The 21,732-nt window shown below is 45.4% G+C and overlaps 1 protein-coding gene across 3 annotated transcripts; it reads left to right on the top strand.

Annotated features, from left to right (window-relative positions):
- Nucleotides 1-4,554: 4,554 nt before the first annotated feature.
- On the top strand, nt 4,555-19,657 carry WHAMM (WASP homolog associated with actin, golgi membranes and microtubules). Of its 3 annotated transcripts, none has more exons than XM_062000128.1 (10): nt 4,555-5,175; nt 8,111-8,284; nt 9,573-9,720; nt 10,759-10,928; nt 11,612-11,777; nt 12,704-12,891; nt 14,354-14,440; nt 14,525-14,620; nt 14,992-15,463; nt 18,407-19,657. In XM_062000128.1, the coding sequence occupies exons 1-10, from the start codon at nt 4,636-4,638 to the stop codon at nt 18,691-18,693; spliced, it is 2,328 nt and encodes a 775-aa protein (XP_061856112.1). In that variant the 5' UTR covers nt 4,555-4,635; the 3' UTR covers nt 18,694-19,657. The 3 variants fall into 3 exon arrangements, with proteins under 3 accessions (XP_061856112.1, XP_061856111.1, XP_061856113.1); XM_062000127.1 differs by having other exon boundaries at nt 9,570-9,720; XM_062000129.1 differs by lacking the exon at nt 8,111-8,284 and having other exon boundaries at nt 9,570-9,720.
- Nucleotides 19,658-21,732: the final 2,075 nt, after the last annotated feature.

Raw genomic sequence — 21,732 nt, 5'->3', positions numbered from 1 at the left:
TGGTATCCTCAGTGAGGCTTTTGAGATGACAAGACTCGGTCCTGTAAATGATAAGAAAAATCCTTTGCTACATACTTATATATCAAGCATGAGTTTTTCTTGCTTAAAAGTATACAGATAGAAGTTTGACTGAGGACTGGAGGTAGGCATGGGAAAGACCAAAGCTGGTGGCTTCACTTCCGAAGCGAAGCCACGGGAAGCTTATTCTTTCTCACCTCTGTGCAAAGCACCACAGAGAGCTGGCCCTGGTGTGCATCCTCTACTTTCTGAGTGGCTCATCTGTGACCCTGATGTTTGATTTCCAAACTCTGGAGTAGTCCTGTCCTCAGCTCAACAATGAGACTGTAATTCAGTGCACTCAGTGCTGTCCTGGGCAGTTGGAGATGGCCAGGTTTGGTCTGCTCACCCTTCAAGCTGCTGTCAAGTGCTGTTTGTCAGGCATATTGTAAGATGCCCTCTCTTGTGACCAATGATGCCATAAAACACTAGCAAAAGCCCTGAAAAATCCTGTTCTGGATTCGTCAAGTTGCCACTCTTGATACTGAAACTTGAGTTTTCTTTTTAACGTTATTCTCAGTCCAAGTCTCGTGTCCTTTCTATAAAACAGGGAAAAATACTGCCCTTTGGGAGTTCTCACATGCTGTGAGATGCTTGATGATGAGCTCTGTGATAAAGCATACAGTAACTAGGAAGCAAGATAGGTCATTGCCTCCTGAATTAAGTCTGCTCTGATGTGGAGCTTGCACATTTTGTCCATTCTGTGCAATGAGGGAGGTCTGAAAAGAGCGTGTGGATGCAAAATGCAAAGCTGGATGATAAGGCAGATGCACACGAAACAACAGTAAAGGTGCAAAGGCAATTTTAATGCTGACTCCCCAAGCCCACTCTTTTCAACCAGCCTCTGTTAATAAACAATAGCACATAAAATAACACCAGTACAGAGACAAGTAAGACTTGTACAGTACTATCAGAGCTGAAACGTCCCCACAGCTCTCCACTGTTCACAGCCACAAAACTACTGTGGTCAACTTTACCTGCAGTTTACTACTACAATCAAAAAAGTTCACAGAAAGATTTCAGCTGACTATTAATGAACCTACAGTTACATCTACTCCCAGCTAAGTGAAGCATATCAAAGCTTTAAAACCACTCTGTCGCAGAAAAAAACCCAAAAGGTCAGTCAGCCATCAAGGTTATCAGAGCTTCTGTAGACACTTTCACATAAGCTTTGTTTTCAAACTACTTTTATGGTCTTTGTAGTTTTGACTACCTGCTTTCACCTCAAATTTATTTCACCAGTATTTTCTTACTAGTCCTGGGGATTACTTAGTTAACAAAGTCAGCACAGTCAGTGACTTGGCATAAAACGACTTCTCAAACCACTGACAAATTCTAAGTTTCCCCCTCTCTGGTTTTATATCAGTGACCAAAACCAGTCCAGCCTACTGGATCTGTAAGAAAACACACACAGAAGTTCACCATTTGTCTTCTGGCACTGCAGACACGGGTGTGGATTCTACAGCTAGCAATATCTTCCTATGGACAAAAGCCACTGAAGTTAAGCAGAAATACTATTTATGCTAAAGGCAATAAAATCAATCATGCAAATTCTAACATATTACACAGAGAAAAGGTCTTGACACATACCAGAAAGTGTTGCCTGGCTCCCACAAAGACTTTTTTCCCCATAATTATAATCAGGCTTGCTTTAGAAGCTACTACTAACTAGAAAAGTAAATTAACAAGTATTTTTCCTACCAAAATTGAAATTAAAATGATACATACATTAAAATGAGCATAATTAGGCTCGTCTGGAACCCTGCTGCCTAAATAAGATTTTCAGATGATTGCCCAGTGTTTGCTCAGTTTACAGGCACAGATAGAATTACAGTGAAGAATGTTTAAGTCCATGACCATCAATTATGGAAAACACAGAACAAAGAATGTTACTACCTAAGAACTTGCCTTCTATCTTAAGACGTCATAAATTCTTCTGATAGCTCAGATGGCATCAAACTTCACATTTATTTCCCCTAGTAAAAATTAATTCACATGAAAGCAATTCCCTGCCACTTGCCCATGACTGCAGTTGGAAGACTTATTGCCGTAACCCTAGACCGCCTCTTTGCTCGGATAGGGACACGCCAGCAATGAGCAATGGAACAAATATAGACGTGTCCTTCAGCAGCGTGCTACTTGAGTGTCACCAGGATGAATGTCAGACACTGAGAAAAGGCTCTGAAGGCTGATTCCTGGATCTGAAGTACCCAGGACTGTTACGGAGAGCCCTCACTAAAGCCAGAGCACGCTCTCACTTTCTGAGAGGGTATTAATAAACCCTGCAGAGCACGGTCATTGACTCTGGGTGTGATTTCCAAGGCTGTGGTGCAGAGTATCGTGTGTGGGATACACAAGACGGACATCCTGCACAAGCTAACTCAAATGGCTTCACTCTGTGCTCAGTACTGGTTAATCTGATAAAAAACAGACCGTATATTACCTGTGATTATTGAGCACCCACTCAAACCAACAGCCTCCCAGCATACGTGGTCTGCTGGACATGCTACTGAGCCGGCCTTGCTGGCAAGAGATTTTTAAGCCCGTTTGAGAACAGTGCATTATACACGTCTTAAGCTCGGGGAAACATCTTTTGGATCCTGACACAGCTCTGCTTGTTCCTCATTTCCCAGTTAAACTTGGTGTTATTTCCTGCCACTTCTACCAGTGCAATTGTTTGCTGTTTTGGTAAGGAATTAATAGTTAATTAGCCATGTAGTCACGATCGTGTTACTGCTGACAGTGCCTCTGTTGTCTTTGAGATCAGAGCAGAAATGTTTTCACATCAATGCTGTAGCTCTTGCTGAAATGTTAACATTTATGCTGTCAGACAGATTTTATTAACTTTTCAAATGAGAACTTTTTTTTTTTTGTCCTTTAAACTACAGCACCTTGCAGGCCTTCATTTATTGAAAAATTAGTAGTGTTGGCTTTGTGTCCACAGACTAGAATGTAACATCCTGCTTACTCTGTGCATGAGGCCTGAATAAGAGATACCAGATGCAGTGTCATCAGCAGGACCAGGGATTTGGCTGTCCCCCTGTACTTGGCGCTGGTGAGGCTGCACAATTTTGGGCCCCTCACTACAAGGTGCTGAAGTGTGTCCAGAGATGGGTAACGAAGCTATTGAAGGGTCTGGAGAACAAGTCTGATGAGGAGCAGCGGAGGGAGTTGGGGTTATCTAGCCTAGAGAAGAGGAGCCTGAGAGGAGACATGATCACTGTCTACAACTACCTGAAAGGAGGTTGTAGTGAGGTGGAGGTCGGTCTCTTCTCACCAGTAATGAGTGATAGGACAAGAGAAAATGGGCTCAGGTTTGTCCAGGGGAGGCTTAGATTGGAGATGAGAGGTTTTTTTACCAAGAGGGCTGTTAATCATTGTAATGGGCTGCCCAGGGACGTGGTGGAGTCACCATCCCTGGAGATATTTAAAAGATGCATAGCTGAGGTGCTGAGGGTCATGGTTTAGTGATGGGCTTGGCAGTGTGAGGTGAGTGGTTGGACTTTATCTTAAAGGTCTTTTCCAAATTAAATGATTCCATGATTCTCTGATATGTGCTATACAAAAACCTGTTGCTCTCTGCTCACCTCAGAGGTCTGTGAGGCAGTATTTAGGCAGTATGGTAAGTGCGACAACCACATTTGATTTAAGGTCAAGCACCATTTGACTGCAAGGTAACCCCTTCCTGTGTGCACAACAGGCCTCTGAGGCTGACACAGGCTAGCACAGGGAAGAAGCACAGGGTTCAGAGAAGGGAACAACTTGTGACATTTTACTGGGCCGATGGGAATGATGGCTGGGGGGAAAACTACTCACACGCAGCAGCTTTCCCACAGCCTGAGACATCAAGGGCTCCAAGACCAGAGGTGCAAGGAAATGGTGCTGTGGGGTTGCCTTGAAGTAATAAGGTAATCAAAGGTAATATGGTAATTAAAGGCTGTAGGACCTGGGGCTGTTTAGCCTAGAAATGGCTAAGGGGGACCTCCATCAATACTTACAAGTACCTAAAGGATGGATGTCAGGATGGGGCAATATGGGTGTGTTTCATGCAGTGTTCACCGACAGGACTGGGTGTAACAGACATGAGCTGGAACGCAGGAAAGTTCCACTTAAACACAAGGTAAAACTTCTCTCCCGTTCAGGTGAGGGAGCCCTGACACAGGCTGCCCAGGGAGGGTGTGGAGTCTCCTGTCCCGGAGGCGTTCCTGTGCGACTCGATCGAGGAGAAGGAGCGGGTGGCATGGATGATCTCTAGACGTCCCTTCCAACCCGCCATTCAGCCATTCTAATGCCCCCGCTCCTTCCCGCGAGGCTGCGTGTCTCCCGTACACTGGCGCTGCCGTGCGCAGGAATAGCGGCCCGTTCCCCCAGACCTGCCTTTGCGCCTTCAGCCGCACGTCACGCACACCTCGCCTCTACCCGCCCCCTGTCCGTCCTCCCTCCCTCCTCCTCCGCGCCGGCGCTCTGGGGCCTCGCTCCGCCCGCCCGTGGGCCGTCGCGCGGCCGGTGACGCTCCGGCGGGTCCCGGCGGCAGCCGCGGCGCCTCTGAGGCCGGCGTGTCGGTGTTGGGCCGCCATCATGGAGCCGCAGCCCGACAGCCTGGAGGGGTGGGTGGCCGTGCGCGACACCGCCTTCGCCGAGCCGCGCCCGCCGCGGCTCCGCTTCCTCGTGGCCTGGAACGACGTGGAGGGCGCGTTCGCCGTCACCTGCCACGGCCGGGCGGAGGCGACGGCGCAGAGCCCGCAGAGCTGGGCCGGCCTCTTCTCGGCGCCGGCCCTGCGCGGCGTCCACCGGCAGTTGGCGGCCGTCTGCCCGCGCCTGGAGCCCGCCTTCCCCGCGCTGCCGCCCGCGCTGCCCGGCGCGGCCGCCGCCGCCGGGCTCTGGGCCGTGCTGTTCCCCGGCGGCGCGGCGCCGGGCGAGGCTGAGGTGCAGGAGCTGTGCCGGGAGCTGGAGCTCTACCTGGGCTGGGCCCTGGAGCTCTGCGGCGGCCGCGTGGTGCTGGACACCCTCTTCGCCGCCGACCGCCAGCACGACGACGAGTACTTCGAGAGCCTCCACGAGCTCCGCGGGAAGGCCCTGCGCGGCCACCTGGCCCGGGCCAAGGAGGCCCTGCGGCGGGTACGGGCCCCGGGGCCGGGCGGGGGTGCGGGCGGAGGGGCCGGCGGCCTGGGCTGGGCCCTCTGCCCGGAGGGGTGCGGGGTGGGGGCGCTGCAGGGCCGGCCCCCGCGCTCTGCGGGCGGACGGCGGTTTCCCGCGGGGCAGGGTCCGCTGTCAGTGTTGGCTGCTGCGGCAGCGCTGACAAGGTGCCCCGGCCTTAGGCTCCACTTGAGCACCTGTGGCTCAGCTGGGGCTGGCAGCTTCAGTCTCTTAAGTCAGACTCGTGTTTGAGGACTGTGAGCAAGGGGGACCAAGTCACTAATACCACCTTGCCCATAGCATTGTCCAATGTTGGGATTTGTGCTTACACAAACACTTCTTGTTTGTCTGGAAACCACTCAGTCCACTTGTTCAACTACAGGGTGTCATCAGTCCTTCTTAGTGCTACTTTATTCCAGCCAGCTCGGGGAGGGGGGGCACTCGGTATAAGAACATGGGGGCTCTTACTTAAGCTGCAAACGCTCCTACCAAAACATGTTGCTAAAAATATCCAGCAGTGTTGTGCAAGGAGTGGACTGGGAACCAAAATGGAGAGTGCAATTGTGCTCTAATTTTCCAGCTTCCCTATGAAGGTCTGGGCCCGCCTGTTTACAGTAACACCTCTCTCAGTCGAGGTTTTTACTAAACCCAAATTTAGCCAAAGCCCCACACCAAGTAGTGCTTTGTAGTCAGGTAAATTACCTGTTTTTTAAGTGTCAAATTCTGGCTTAATGAATGTACAAACTAATGACGTTAGCCCTTTCTTCCTTTAGTAACATAAATTTCTTCTTGCTGTACCTGTGTTCCTGGACTTTTTTTCCCCACCTTGTAGTAGGCATGAAATTGAAGTATGGTATCTAATAACATGGTTGCAATTAGGACATCCTTATGTTAAAACTGCTGTTAGTTTTCTTGCAGTACAAAGTAAGCAGAAAAGTATTTTCTGAAAATGATTGTACTTCAGAGGAAAGTGAAGACAGTTGGCTTTAGCCTTCTGTTTCCTATTTCAGTGTTTAACACCTGTAACAGTGTTGTACAGAAAAGCTCTGTAACAGTTCATGGCCCAGTTAAAAGACCTTTGAGCCACCATGCTCTTCTGTGAGCTGCACAAGCACGTACAGCATTGTGGTTTTTGTAGTTAAGTACAACTCAAATATTTTACTATTTACAACTATTTTAGATGTGACTAAACATGGCATGTAGAATGGTGTTGTATTTGCAGGCTTAACAGGACATAAATTCATTATATTGCAGTCCCATGTTATGCAAGATTAAAGAAATACAACCTGCCTCTTCTGGCACTTCAGAGCATCCTTCTTGCCTTTTTACATCCATGTCCTTCTCAAATACTTTATCCTCTGGGCCAGGAAATTCATTTTGAAGAATGCAGAAGATATTTGTACAAGACAGAGGAGAGTAGTTTTAGTAGTATTGCCAAATAGGGGAGTTTTTTGCATGTGTATATTCAAAGATAAAGTAAAAAGCCCCAGAGCAGTACTGGTAGAACAACCAGAGAAGGCAGTTGGGCTAATGGCAAACCAGAGTTCTATGAAAATAATACCAGATGGTGTAAAAGCCTTTGGCAACCACATGTCTGTCCATCCATCCCCACAGGCCAAAGCAAAAACCCCAAACCCTTGTAATGGGTAATTGTCTCATGAGTTGACTTTAATATTTCACTAATATTTCCCTTCTGCTCGTTATAAACATCCTCCAGCAGCAGCAGGAAGTTGACTATTGCATTTCTGTTTGGCTTCAATAGTGGGGAAACCCCAGACTGTAAATGTCTATGAGTGGGCCCTGGACTGTGTCTGAGCTACCAAGAGCTCCTGGAGAAGCCAAAGGGGCCACAGGACTCTGGGATTTTCAGAAATGTGGAGTACAGATCCTCTTGTTCCTCTGGCCTGCCCATGGTAGGCCTGGAGGGAGGATGGGTGGGAAATGCCCTTGTGCTGACTTCTGCAGATTTTCCCCAGGGAAGTGCTTCCACAGCTGGGAACTTTGCTCCTGCTGTCTGACTCAGCTGGCAAGAGCAAAGGTGATTGTTTCATTTCAGTGCTTTTCTGTTGCAGCACAGTCAAGCTTATGTTTCTAATGCTTTTTCTCATGGTTGCAGTACCAAAGAGCCCCTATTCCCTCCCCTTCTTTTGGAGCTGTACAGCAAATGCTGTCCTTCCAGGAAGGTCTGTATTTCTCAGTGAAACTTAGTTGTGTTCTCTCCGCTGTCTCTGTCTGTCCTGCCACATGGAGTGCACTGTGGTCTCTGCTAGCTGCTGGCAAAGCATAATCTTGAAAGCTTTGATTGGCACCAGGAAACCAGTGCAATTGAGGGGAATTTTCCAGCTTTTTGTTTTGTCATAGAAGGAGATAAAGACCTTAAGGAATAGTGTATCACCAAGGCAGTTGTTCCATGGGGAGGTTACAAGTTACAAAGGGTAATATCACTCAGCAGAGCTGAGGTTAGGATAAACTATTCTAAAAGGTACAAATGGTAGAGGAATTTAACCACAGGCTCTATCAGGAGTAGAAATCTGTTCCTGAATTCTTATTTTTTCAATGGCAGTGTGATTTTTTTTTTTTTCAGTGCTCCAAGTCAGGAGTTGTGAATGCAGAAACTTGTTTGTTAGCAGGCATTCAGTAACTGTGTAAGCAAGGCAGGAGATAGTTTCAGGGTACTTTACTTGACCTTCCCATACACAGGCTTCCCTAATTTCCCATTTGTGTTTATATAAAGCAGTAACATGGCTGTTAGAATTTCAGCAATTAGTGCCTTTACCAGTGTGGTGTTAAAGATGTTTCCAGCCAGGGGTGGCTGCTGAAAGCCTCCTGTGTAGTGGGACATTGGGCACGTTCCACACTAGCAATCACACACACGGATGCAGAGCAGCCAAGCCTGATTCACCTTTTATCCCACTAGGTTCTTCAGCAGCATAAAAATGCTGACACAATGGTGGCTTTGATGAAGGTTTATGAAGAAGAAGATGAAGCTTATCAGGATTTGGTCACCATGGCAACACAATTCTACCAGTATTTACTGCAGCCCTTCAGAGATATGCGAGAGCTGGCGACACTGTACAAACTGGAAATCCTGGTAGGCCTGCCTTTGTAAAAGGAAAAGCCAAATACAGAGTAGGGCACCGACTGCTCTTGGAGCAGTTTAGACTCAGATCACTTAATGTTCCCTACTTCTGTCTGCAGCTGTTTTTTCTTACTCTGTCAAGCCACCAAACATGACTGAGTTAATTCAGAATTAGGTAGAACCACTCAGAGGATCTCAGTGTCTGTGATATTTGCTTGAATAGAACTTCATCTCTCTCTTCCAGTGTCCCAATTCCCTCTGTTTTGACAAATTAAAATGCCCCCAAGCTCCATCTCTCTGGGGTTTGCTTTCTGGTAGGCTGAATTTACAGAGATCTCAGTAGCCTTCATTGTACCAGCTTCAGTGGGATTAGTTTGTGATACTGAGAATGCCATCCCAGATGGACTCAGTTGTAGTAGAATAGAAGGCAGAAGAAACCTTACCAAACAAAGCAGTCTACTATTGCTGCTACAGCCTGCTAGAAGTACAGATTAAAACAGGCCAATTGTCACCATGTTCATTTAATTCTATGTGCATCTTAAACTGGAAGCATATCCTGAAAGTTATGATGCCCCTGGGAAACACAGCCATCTCCTGTTTTGATATTTCCTTAAATAGTCTGTTAAAATTGAAGTGAGCTGTTAATGCTCTCAAAGAGAGCAGAACAGTTGTAAGTTTAGACTAAGGTTCTTGGATACTGAAGGTCTAAATCTGTGAAGATAAAATACCCAGCATGCTGTACTGAAGATTAAGGTTAAAAGTGGAATTAACTAAATAGAAAGTTTCTGTATATAGAAAAAAAAAGCCCGACTCTCAGGGATATTTAGACTTATGTGTATTTGTATGCTTTGTGTGAACTGGAAATACTGTCTTACATTTCATTTCTGTGTTACTGTGTGAAAGAGCTGCCAAATTGGAGAACCTGACAGTGCAACGTGCTGTCAACACGTGGGGAAAAATAGAAGAGAACGTTGCACGGAGAAGAGTGGTTTTCAGTTACTTTTAGTAACAACTGAAATCAGTTTTGTTGATTTTTAGGATGATAGCTTCAAAATATTTTAAGAAATAAATTAATCCCAAGTGTGAAGTCATGGTGTGGGAACAAAGGTTCTGAGTTAGCCTAGAGGATGAGGAACGAGGCAATACATCGCCGTGAGTAGTGAGTCAGGTGATGACAGGTGAGGGGAAAGTCATGTTTGCCACTGCTCTGCCTTGCTTGAAATGTCTGACTGTAGCATAATGTGGGCTGCAGCACTGTGGTAACCAGTTAGTAACTGAGAGTTTTGTCTTCCTGCAGAAGTCTTTGCAATATGATAATTTGGGACCTAAAAGAGTAGCAGCTTTGCAGAAAGATGCTGAAGAATGGACTAAGCGAGCTGAGAATGCTGTGTGCTCCATTCAGGATATCACTGTGAACTACTTCAAGGAAACTGTAAAGGCTCTAGCAGGTAATTGGAATGATACACACAAAAGGTAAAAATGCTTGACTTGGGGGACTGAGAGCTCTTCATAGAATCATGGAATGGTAGGGCTTGGAAGGGACCTTTAGAGATCGTAAAGGTACTTCTTACCACCTTTGCTGGTCTCTTTGCAGACCCTAAGGTTAGGATGAGTGTCCAGCTTGAAAAGGATGCATTTGATTCACGTAAGATTTCTATCTTTTAACCAGTTTGGTTTCCAACTTGCATTTGGCTTGCACATTTTTAGGGCCCAAGACTCAGGGCTGCAAACCTCTGAAAAAAAGCCACGCACGCTTTTAAGCCTCAAGGGTATCAGCAGTAGGTTGCTGTGTAACTGTTAAGACACGTTTCCATGGTACAACAAACTATTTTACTTCAAATTTCTAAATCCTATTTGAAATTTCTAAAGAAGTTCAGAAATTGTTTGATAGAATCATAGAATGGTAAGGTTGGAAGGGACCTTTAGAGATCATCCAGTCCAACCCCCCTGTAGAAGCAGGTTCACCTAGATCAGGTCGCATAGGAACATGTCCAGGTGGATCTTGAAGACCTCCAAGGAAGGAGACTCCACAACCCCTCTGGGCAGCCTGTGCCAGGGCTCCCTCACCTGAACAGTGAAATAGTTTTTTCTTATGTTTAAATGGAACTTTTTGTGTTCCAGCTTCATCCCATTAACCCTTGTCCTGTTACTATCTACTATAGAAAAGAGGGATGTTGCAACCTCCTGACACCCACCCTTTAGATATTTATAAATGTTAATAAGATCACCCCTCAATCTCCTCTTCTCCAGACTAAACAGCCCCAGTTCCCGCAGCCTTTCCTCGTATGAAAGATGCTCCAGTCCTCTGATCATCTTGGTGGCCCTGTGCTGGACTCTCTCCAGAAGTTCTCTGTCCCTCCTGAGCTGAGGAACCCAGAACTGGACAATAGTTTCAACGTTTTTAGCCTTGCAGCTGTAGTAGAAACACACAAGGGCTATTAGTACACTGCATTTCTCATATCTCATTGCAATGTTTTAATCTGCAGCAATGCACAAACAGATGGAACAAGATCAGGAAAGATTTGGTAAAACCACCTGGGCATCAGCTTTGCCACGACTGGAAAACCTGAAATGTATGTTAGCTAAAGAGACCCTTCAGCATCTGAGAGCAAGAGAGTTGTGCCTGAAACAGAAGAGAGCTGTCATTCAGAAAAATGTAAGACCTGGCTTTAAAAGCTCCTTTTCTGTCGCTATTTTGCAAAGGGCTGATCTAAAGCTAGCAAAGTGGTTGTGAGAGCAGACTTTTAAAGTCTTTGTCTGTGAAAGGGCTTAGGTTTTCAACAGGGTTTTAGGTTGTGGAAAAATTAATGTCTCCAGTTTGTTCAGATTGCTCCTGCGTGTATGAGGATGTTCAGCAAAGGTTAAGAGACATGCTTCTACAGCTCAGGTGTCATGTTAGCATTTTTTATATCAACCTTCAAAACTGTTAGGTTGAAGGAGATAAAGACCAGATATTATTTTCAGAGGCCATTGCAAAATAAAGGTACTGATGTAATTTAAATCTCCTGATCTTCTTAATGCTGTCTAGGAGTACATGATTTTATTTTCAGAGAGTAGTGTACTGCATCATATGCAATTGTTTTCAGGAGCTGTATTATTTGTGCAGATTATAATGAAGTCTTTGCCAGTAGACTTCAGGTGAAATTAAACTTTAGGTTAATAAGGTTCTCTGCTTCTCTGAGTTTCTGCTCCAAGCCATTTCTAATGTTCTGTTGGTTCCACACCAAAGCAGCTGACAGTTGAGCCGGGCTCTGTACAGGTATTTGTGCATCCATATGTGTTTCATTTGTGCATAGTTTTGTTATTAATGCTTTTTATTTTCTGTTTGGGGCTCTACAGATGGAGAATCTCAGTGAACAAGAAGAAAACTTAACTGTGGTAGAGGAGCTGGAAATACAGTATTATGAAACACAGTTGGAACTGTATAATGTACAGCTTGAAGTATTGAAACATGAAGAGATGCTGCTTATTGTACAGTTGGACACTTTAAGGAGACAGATTAAAGGTAAGAATAAACAAATATTGAAGCACATATTCAAAACACAGGAGCAATATAGCCTGCTCTGTTTTCATTAACAACAAAGAGGAGGATTATCACTGCTCAGGTCTTGATAGTAGAAAGCATCACTGGAAAACACTGATGCCGTGGCACCATCTGATATTTTGTCTTGTGGCTCATTGGACACTAATTTGATAACACAAGCTTAAAAAACCCCACACTGGTAGCTCATGTCGATGCCAGCTGTGGTATGTGCATGCACTGGTGTAGCATATGGAATAACTTACATTGAAAATACTTAACTGCTCTTGAAGTTACGAGATCTCTGCATAGAAACTGTAGATATTGTGATGTGCTGAAGTGGTTCCTGAAGTTCATCACTAGTCTGTTGTAATTTAACATGTAGAAATTGCAAAGTACATCCTGTAATGACAGAAAGAGGTGATTATAGCAAGATGGTACTTGAGTACTGCTATATTTTGGTTTGTCTCTTCCATAACTGTTTGTGGCCAAGTCAGGCACCAGTCTTGTTTACACTTCTTTGTGTTTATGAATTCTCTGTTACTGTGTACACTGTCAAGTAAACATTGCTCCTAGTAAGTAGTAAAAGAAGTCACCCAGTCTTGATCAGAACAGTCTTCAGTTTTCCAGGAAAGCTCCAGTTGATGAAGGTAGGAATTAAAGCACAGAGAGACATTTGAAAGAGGAAGCTAAAATAACAAATGCTAACAGCATCAATTTGATCCTGCAAGGCATCCCTGTGAGTAATGTGACATGTTTGCATAAGACTTTAAAGGGCTAAGCTCAGCTCTGGAGCTTTCTACTAACTAACTCACTGCCTTCAGTGGCTTTGAAAATGTCATTAGTTCTTAAATGTTTAAATAACTGTGGCAATTTTTGGGTTTTTAAAAAAATGCCAAATGCCTTTTTAGAGAAACAGGATGAAGTTGTTTACTATGATACATGTGAAAATCCTGAGGAGCTCAAGGTCATTGAACAGACTATGGGACAACATTACGCTAACTTGTCAGAAATGACGCTGCTGAGGCAGAAGACTAAGCAGTTGGAGACAAAGCGTGGGACTGTCTGTGCGAGGAGAGCCTACCTCAGGAACAAAAAAGTAAATGCAGTCCTGGAGATGTGCATTTTCTCTAGCTGATGTCTTGACACACGAGGGATAGACAGGAGCCAACTAGGGAAGCTTTGGGCGGAGCACGTACAAGGTGATACATGACTTAGGGCCAAGGCCTCCAAACAGCAAGAGGGGCAATGTGGTTTTAAGTCAGCTTTATGCTCTGCTGTGTGGTGCAAGTGCCACTCTGCCTTATTAAGAGAGCAGAGAATTCCATGGGTGACCCAGGGAGGTGTTCCCTTATCAGCTAAATCTTAGCAGGGCCCTACTGTGTCCAGCTGGAGCTTTGCCCTGGCAGCCTTTTAGAAAGCAACTGCACTATAGGAGGAGACCTGGCCTACAACTAAGGAAGCTGCAGTGACAGAACAACCCACACAGTGATACTTCACCTTTGACTGGAGGGAGGGGTGGAATTTAAGTGCTTGCAATTCTCTCTCCAGCTTCTTGGTTCTGTGCAAAGAGTGTTTTCCTTTGTTTTCCATTCAGAGCAGAACACTGGGAAGACACAAGTGAGATCACAGTTGATTCTCATGAGGCTTCTCAGTGAGCTGGGCTTGCCTTACACCTGCACAGTTCTGCTGTGGCAGAGAGCAGAGTTTAAGCTTCAGTCTGGCTGGCCTTTTACCCCTCATTAGTCTAGACAAAATGGGAATGACACTGGAAATGTTTTGTGAGCCATCATTGTCTCTTGCTTGCAACTGCTTCCTCAGCAGACACTTCCTTTGCTTCTGCTTTCATTGTTTTAATTGCTGTCTCTTGGTTATGCAACACTAAAGCCAAGTGCCAGATGATTTGCAAATGCTCACCCAGCCATGTGGATAATCCCTCTGTAAGGTGACGAAAAGCTACTCCCCAAGAAAACTTTGAAGCCTGCAGCTTCCCTGCAGCACTTTGTTACTAACAGAGGGTACCCCTGTTAGCCAGTCATTGTGCTTCCCATACCTTTGCTTCTCTGCCTTTTGTACTTGGGAGCTATGGCAAATAAGGGACAGGGGGGAAGTAGCTTTGTGTTTTTCTAATGCCCTGTTAGCTACTCTCTTGCCTTCTTCCTCATGTCTTTGCACCCTTCCCTCCAGCTGTTACCTGGGTGAAATGTCCTCACAGCTTGTTTCTGATTTGTTTTTTTCCTTTTCACTTTTCTTTCATCTCTTTTTATGTTTTTTTAACCTCAGTATAAACCAGAGGGATCAGTTCAGACCTGGGTATATTTCTCCTGTAGCATGAATAACTTAATCACTAATTAGGAGAACAAAAGATCCACTTGGCTTTAGCTGTGAAGGAGTCCCACAGACTTCACCCTTCAGGGTTTCACATCCACCACTAGCTGAGCTTAACCATCTCCTTGGCACAGCCAAGCACTCAGCCTCAGGTGCAAGAGAGTTAATGGCACAGGTGGTGCATAGGAAGTGTGAGCTAACCAAGGCTTGCCTGAATTTTGCTGTCCTCCCAGGATCAGTGTGAAGCCAGCCATCGGCAGAGACTGCAGCAGGCAGAAGAGAGCAAAAAACACTTCCAGCAGCACCACAGCATACAGATAGTGAGTACTGAATGGCAGCCTTGGAGAACCTACCAGCTGCTTGTTTTCACATGCTAAGGCTTGTTTACTTGTGTTTTAATGCAGAAGAGAGACAAGCAAAAAGAGGAGGAGAAAAAGAAAAAAGCTTGGATAAGCCAGGAACGTCAGAAAACACTGGAGAGGCTGAAAACATTCAGGGAGGCAAGTACTATGAACCACAGTAGTTCTAACTGGTGTCAAAACACAATATCAGGAAGTAGCCAGAGCTCATGTGTCAGCATGGTCCAAACCAGAGACAACCACTTGGATAGCCTCAAGTAGGACTGTGTGTAGTGAGTCAAGAGGATTAAGTCCACGAAGGACATCGTTTCCAGGTGCAGAACTTGTTGCAAAGACTACAAGTGGCCTTGAAAGAAATAACTTTGGTATTCATCTAAACCTGTTCAGGGTTGAATTTTCTGCTTGAATACTGAGTGGGACAGGTCTGTTCTTTGTGGCTTTTTGTCTCTGGGGTTGATGTTTTGGCCAGTCCAGTGGAGATGTGACCTCCTGCCTTACAATTTGTCTTTCAGAAGCGTCCAGCTCATGTTGTTCTGAAAACATCTCATCCCCAGCCTCACAGTCCCAAGTTGCCACGAAGCATCATCGCTCAGCAGGCTGCAGTACCGTCCTCTCCACATTCAACAAGAGCAAAGGCAGCTCCAGAGCAACCAAAGAGCTTGCTGCTAGTAGAAGCCAGAGAATCTAAGGTTTCCCATCCAAAGAGCCAAGCAGATAACCCTGTCCAGATCTTTGTTACTGATGGTGACACAGAGCAGCAGAAGCACAGTGAAGAATTGCCAGTCTCTCTGTCCTCCCCACCGCCACCACCCCCTCCTCCACCCCCTCCTCCTCTACCCCCTCCTCCCCCACCTCCCCCCTTACCTTTCCAGTTAAAGACACCATCAGTAACAGAGGATAAGCCACTTCCTCTTAGCTCCATGGAGAGCTCTGCACTGCACAAACAGGATGACTCATCCAGGAGGTCTATCAATAATTGCATAGGTAAGAAGGCTCACATCAGCTGGTGGTGTCTAATTGATTTCCTCTGTTTCTGTGTGCTCCCTCTGGTTCTGGACAGGTATAGCATGCAGTCTTGCTCAAGAGAATTAAGCTCTTGGAAAGCTTTGTCTGAGAAACTAGATATAATCTTTGGAGGTGTTCAAGAACTGCCTGGACATGTTCCTATGTGACCTGACCTAGGTGAACCTGCTTCTGCAGGGGGGTTGGACTAGATGATCTCTAAAGGTCCCTTCCAACCCCTACCATTCTATGATTCTATGAGTAATGACGTCTCATGTGTCCTGTTTGGTACACTTCACAGGGCCCTGCTGCTCAGAATGGGTGACAGCATTTTTGGGGGAGTGCTGTCAAATGAGGCAGGCCAGTCATATAGGATATTTGAACTTAAATCTCTGCTGGAATCCTGTGTTAATTGTACAGCCTTACAGGTTAGTTTAAACCACGCTTAATCATGGCACCACTAGGTGTGTGCAGACTTCAGTTCAGGATCTGCGTTTCTCATGACACAGAAAATCTCACTGCTGTAAAAGATAGGAAGGTGTCAACAAAAAATCAAAGGAGAGGGGGTTTATTCATGTTGTTTGAGAAGCAACTTTTGTTAGCAGGTTTATTCTTGCCCCAATTTTGCAACTTCTGAACCAAGTGTGGCGTTTTGGTTGAGGATTAATCACCTGCCCAGTCAAAAGCCCACTGGGTAAATGTGTGGTTGTACTAAGGCAACACCTCAATGTTTTATGATTGAGGTACTGCAGAGCTAGCACTTGAGCTGCTCATGTTTCTAAGGGATATGCACAGCCTGTGCCCACTTACAGTTTGCCTGGTTTCTAAATAAAGGCTTCTTTTATAGAATTCAACCAGGATTTGAAAGGCAGATGGGTAGCTTTGGCATAGTAACATTCCTGGGGCAAAAATTCTGCTCTGTTACACCTCTGCTTTGTTAGCCACGTCGTACAGGTGTAATTGAAGGCTGAACTTGGCAATTGAAACAGCAGTTTGAATGAGAACAGAGCTCAGCAGCCTCCCAAGGCTGCAGTGGTTATACCCTGCTAACAGGCTTATTTTTATCTCTAAAGCAAGCAGATATTTTGACTATGTCAGGGAGATTGATCTAAGTTGGAAGGCAGCAGTTTTTTACTGTCATTTTTCAGAGTGGAGCTTATGCTAGAATGAAGCATGCCTTTAAAGGGGGTACATTCCTTTTCAGACTGTTGACAGTACATCTAAGCAGCCTTTGTGTCCTCTCAATTGAGAGGCAAACCACAGGCAGAAATAGCATGGGAAGTTCAGCAGGTTTTTTTCCAAGGTGTGGGAAAGTGCAAGCAGCTGAAGGGCTGAGAGGCAGCGAGTTGCTGTGATGCACAGCAGTGATCCATGCAGTGTGGGGGCCTCTAGGAGGTCTGTGGGATCACTGCCATGGACACCCTTCAGCAGCTTTGATCAGCAACAGGAATGGCAGTCTGGCTGTAGTGGAACAGCCCTACTAGTGGCTAATACTTACTGCCATTCACAGCCTAATATTGCTGTTCTTTCATTAATTTTGGATAAGAAAAAAATGGGGTTTTGTTTATTGGAGAGATCCAACTGGTTGTTTACACCTACTTCATGAAAAAAACTGTGTTAATTGCTGTGATAGTAATGGATTAAATACTGCTCCAGGAGCTTACTGAAACAGCTTCATAAACCAGGGTGGTTTTAGTGACACGTGGACTGGTCATGTCTTTGCGTGTGAGAAGCCAGGAGAGGTTCATGTTCTAGTGTCAAGAGTATTGTCTGTAATATGTTGACATGCTTCCAAGGAGAGCTGCTCTTATGATTTGTTGGTCTGACTAGTCTTTTACCAAGCAGCCCATTTGATTAATAGACTTAAGATGGTGGGCTAGTAGTGATGGGCGTGGCAGCGTGAGGTGGCTGGTTGGACTCGATGATCTTAAAGGTCTTTTCCAATCATAAGGATTCTATAATTCTAAGACTTTCTTCTTTGAAGGCTTTATGAGGCAGCTTGATGCATCTTTGCTTGATCTTTATCTGGCATCTCTGTCTCTGAAGGTAGCACAGGATTTAGCAGGATGTTACATTTCAAGTGCTTGGTGCTCATCCTGTAACCTGTGCACTGCGCATGGCAAAGCTCCTTCTAGCTGTGAGGCACAGATGGTCTGGAACCTGTGGCTGTGGGAGTCGAGGGCTGGCCAGGGAAACTGCCTCCCTGTCCAACACTGAAGCTAGCAACAAAGGACCCAGCAGGAGGAGAGAAACTGCAAATTGCAGCATCCATCAAGAGACCTAAGGGAAGCACTCTCAGTGTGCTGTCTTTTATGGTCTGAAGTTCAGAAACAGACACCTGAGATTTAAATCATGTGGTAAAATGGGAATTATTCTTTAAGTCCATACCAAAAAGAGCTGCCTGCCTGCCTGCTTATGGCCTGGTCTGGCTCCCACTGGCTTCAGTGAAGCACTTTCAAGCCCTTCTACTCAAATCCTTTCATTTTACTCTTGGCTGAGCAAAAACACAATTGGCAGTCTCAGCAGGCATCTGAGCAAGTGAGGAGGAAGGGTGGATTGTTTCTAATACAGAATACAAGACATTTCTTGGTTCAGTGACATTTTTTTGAAAGCCCATAAAGTTGTAATGAAAAAGCAGCATCTTCCTTTGTGTATCATTTCTTCCTTAGAGCACAACCTTGTATAACGTTGAAGAGGCGTTGGAGTCTCAATTCAAGATATAAAAGCTTTAACTGCTGTTTAAAAGCAGCTCCAGAGCCTGGTGTTGCAGAAGCTTGAAAGAGCATGTGCCAGGGAAGACTGGTTTTTTTAGCCCTGCCTCTAGCAAAGACAAAGGGAAGAACCCTAAACACTTGTAGAGTTTTATACCTCTGAGTGAGGTTGTCTTGTTCTTTCTTCTGGTAACCACAGGCTTATGTGTTGCAGGTTCCATGGATGAGGTTTTGGCTTCTCTGAAGCGCAATGAAGTTCATCTCCGCAAAGCGGAACAGCCGAATCCCTATGCCTCTGTGAAAGACAGTATCCTCTCTGCCATAAGGCAAGGAGTTAAACTGAGGAAAGTGAATCGAGATCCTGAGAAAGATGTCAGTAAAGGACCCTCTAATGAGCTCGAGAGAAGCATTAAGGCAGTCATGCAGAGAATTAAGAACGTGTCTGCTGATTCTGAAGAAGAGGAGGACAATGATCAGAATAATGGAGAATGGGACAGCTAACCAATTCAGACCTACTGACTGGAACACAGACTCTGTGTCTCATTTTGCACTTGTAGAAGACTGTTCCTTTTCAAATGAGAGAATGGTGTGTTTGTGTGTGTTCTCATAGTCCAAAATGTCTTGTACAGTAAAAGGATCCTATTGGTTTTTCTATAGGAGCAGCAGATTCTTATTTTTGCATGAGAAATGCTCCCAATTCTGCTTGTTTCTGGCTCAGCCACATAGAGTTTTCACTGCATCTGAAGACAGCTGAAATGCTGGATCAAAACATATACATAGTTTAGGTTGTTCCTACACAGTGGGCAATGGTATTGCATCAAAGTATGAGGATTGAAAAACTGACTGAAAATCAATCTTATCAAATAAAAGTAGAACCAAATCCCTGGTGACAGAGGCAGACCAGAATACTTTGCATAATCTGAAACCTCTCATTCCTACCTCCATTGGCCAGAAAATTCTTCTAACCTTTTGCTTGTCTAACACAGCTCACTCTCAAGCAACTACGTGGAGACTCCAAGTGTGCACTTACCAATGGGCTTGATAATGCTGATTGGGAAAATCAGCATCAAGTCTGAGATAAACACTACTGTAGCATTTACTGAAAAGTTTGCTTTTTTAGCTGGAAGCTTAAATACAGAGAATGGTTAAATGCTAAATGTTTATCATAAATCTCCATTTACAGTGAATGGCTGGCATGAAAGAGACAAAATATTGTATATATTATTCTGTGGGCTCTGACCCTGTAATAAAGAGCTGCATTTCTCCACTGAGGCCATCAATACATGAATTTCAGTTACCTGATAGCCTTATAAATGGCAGGTACCTGCATTGTGCCCTGCAACCTGACTCTTTAAAAATTCATCTGCATTCAATTTGGAGACAGTTTCTATTTTGGGTAGATGGTGGCAAAAACGATTCTAAGTTTCTTTTGCAGTTTATACTGGCCCTTAATAAAAATATATCCTGACAGAAGTGGAATCAGTGTGCTGTCATTTTAGGATACTGCTGTGAAGCAGGCATAAGGTACACCGTGGTACTCTGGGTTTTGATGGCAAGTGGCAGCCATACAGCAGCTGAGCTCTCTCACTAATAGTATATGTAAATGCCCTTATTTTCTCAGATATTTATGAAATGTAATTTGGTAACAAAATTGCAAATATGGTGCTTTAATTCCCTGGTTTGCTGTAGACTAACAATCTATTTAATCACCACAGTAAATATGTGTGCAATAGTTTGCATGGGAGAAGCAGCAGCTGGGGCTGCTGCTTTTTTACTGTTTCAGCCCTCTGCCCTGCATGCCCCTGAGCCTCCCCCTGGGCACAAGGCCTTGCTCACCTGGGGGGAGTGGGGGCAAATTGACTGTACATTCAGACTTCAGCATCCCAAACATTGAATGCTTCCCATAGCCTGGAATGGAGGACCAAATCTGGTGTTTTAAGAGCAGAGATGTTTCCCCTAGGCTGCCCTGGGCCAAGGAGTGCCAGGTGTCAGCATTGCCATACCACAGGCCCTGTTCATGTGGTGCCTACTGTTGCTCCCTCCTGCCAAACAGCAGCTTAGAGGCCAGGGCAAGGCCCTTTGCTGGTTTATTGCTATGGCTGAACTCTCAGCTACAGTGCTAGGAAGTTAAATGCAGCAGTTTGAAGTATGCAGAGAGTGAGTTGCAATTTCTCCAGCAAATGTTACAGCTTTTATGTATTTAACAGCAGCAATTCTACTCAGGAGAGGCTGCCTGAGTAACAGTGACACTGGACAGTGATTTCTCCTACCTACAATTTCGTTTGCAACTGTCCCTGAAGCTCAGCTGGGGGCTGATCTTGGGTGTTCAATAGAGTTCTCTACACCCCAGGCTGAAACACAGCCTTAAAAGCCCATTCTGAATCCATCTGAGCCCTGTTTTCTGTAGCCCACTTGGTTTGCTGTACAACCAACGGGTCTGCCCTGCAGCAATTTCCTGGCTGGTGTGGGAGATTTCCCCTCAGGTACCCTCCCTGCCTGGCACACTACCACCATTCAAAGGATGCTCCTCAGCAGGGATGTGCCCCAGGGCTCCCAGGGCACAGTACAGCCCTGACACAGCAGAGCACCAATGCTCATGGACACCAGAAACATGACTAGGAAAAACACCAAAAGCACTGGCAGGAGCCTAAAGACAAGGTGAGAGGCTGCTGCAAAGAGGAGGGAAATAATTTGTTCTGCCTGTTCACAGGGAGATAAGGGACAAATTATAGCCAGAAAGATTCACAGTATCTATAGGAAAACCTTTCTAACAAACAGTGAGAGCAGAGAGGTGCAGGGACACGTCATCTGGTCCCCAAGGTGCTGGTGGTGCTGATGCTGAGGCAGGGAGAGGTTTGCAGCCAGTGGCCAGCTCATTGCTGAGAGCTCATTGTGCTGCCCCAAGGCACAGTTTGCTCTGCAGGGGAAGCCACAGCTCGTTTTCTGGGAGATATTCAAATGTAAGAAGACTGAAAAAAAAACCCCTTACTGAATTACTCTCAGATTTTCCTCCTGGCTCTCCGTGACTATGACTTGTCCTGTACCACTGGCACTAGGCTGCTGTGGAATGATGGTTAGGAAATGGCCTCAGTGCCCTGAGGCTGATTTACCCCAGACTGACAGGGCATTCAAACCATCTGCAAGTGTCAAGAGAGGCCTTAATCTGGATTTGAGCTCAGGCTTCAGCAGGCACTGTCCGGCCTCGGTGTGCTGCAGGTTCAGTGCAGCTGCTGGTGCCACGTGCTTTCAGCAACGTGCCAGGGCTGATGGACAAAGTGGGAGGCAGTGGAGTGACAGGTTGGCTCTGTGATGACCAGTTCCAGCAGACTGGATTAATATTAGCTGCAAAAATGTTGTGGCAGCTTTTTGACATTTAATACCCTTAAAGTATCTCACTCTGGGGTAGTAAATGAATCTCTCGGTGGGACTTGTGTGCCCTGATTGTCCAGCTGCAGGAATGGATTTGTTTAAACTGAAAAAAATAGAGTTGTCTGGCTTTAAAGAGTCATTAATGCTCAGATTTGCTGTAAAGCCCAGTAA

This window comes from Colius striatus, chromosome 7, assembly GCF_028858725.1.
Source record: "Colius striatus isolate bColStr4 chromosome 7, bColStr4.1.hap1, whole genome shotgun sequence".
Classification (NCBI taxonomy): domain Eukaryota; kingdom Metazoa; phylum Chordata; class Aves; order Coliiformes; family Coliidae; genus Colius; species Colius striatus.
Note: the sequence above shows the minus strand (reverse complement) of the source record. Positions and strands in the feature narration are given on the sequence as shown.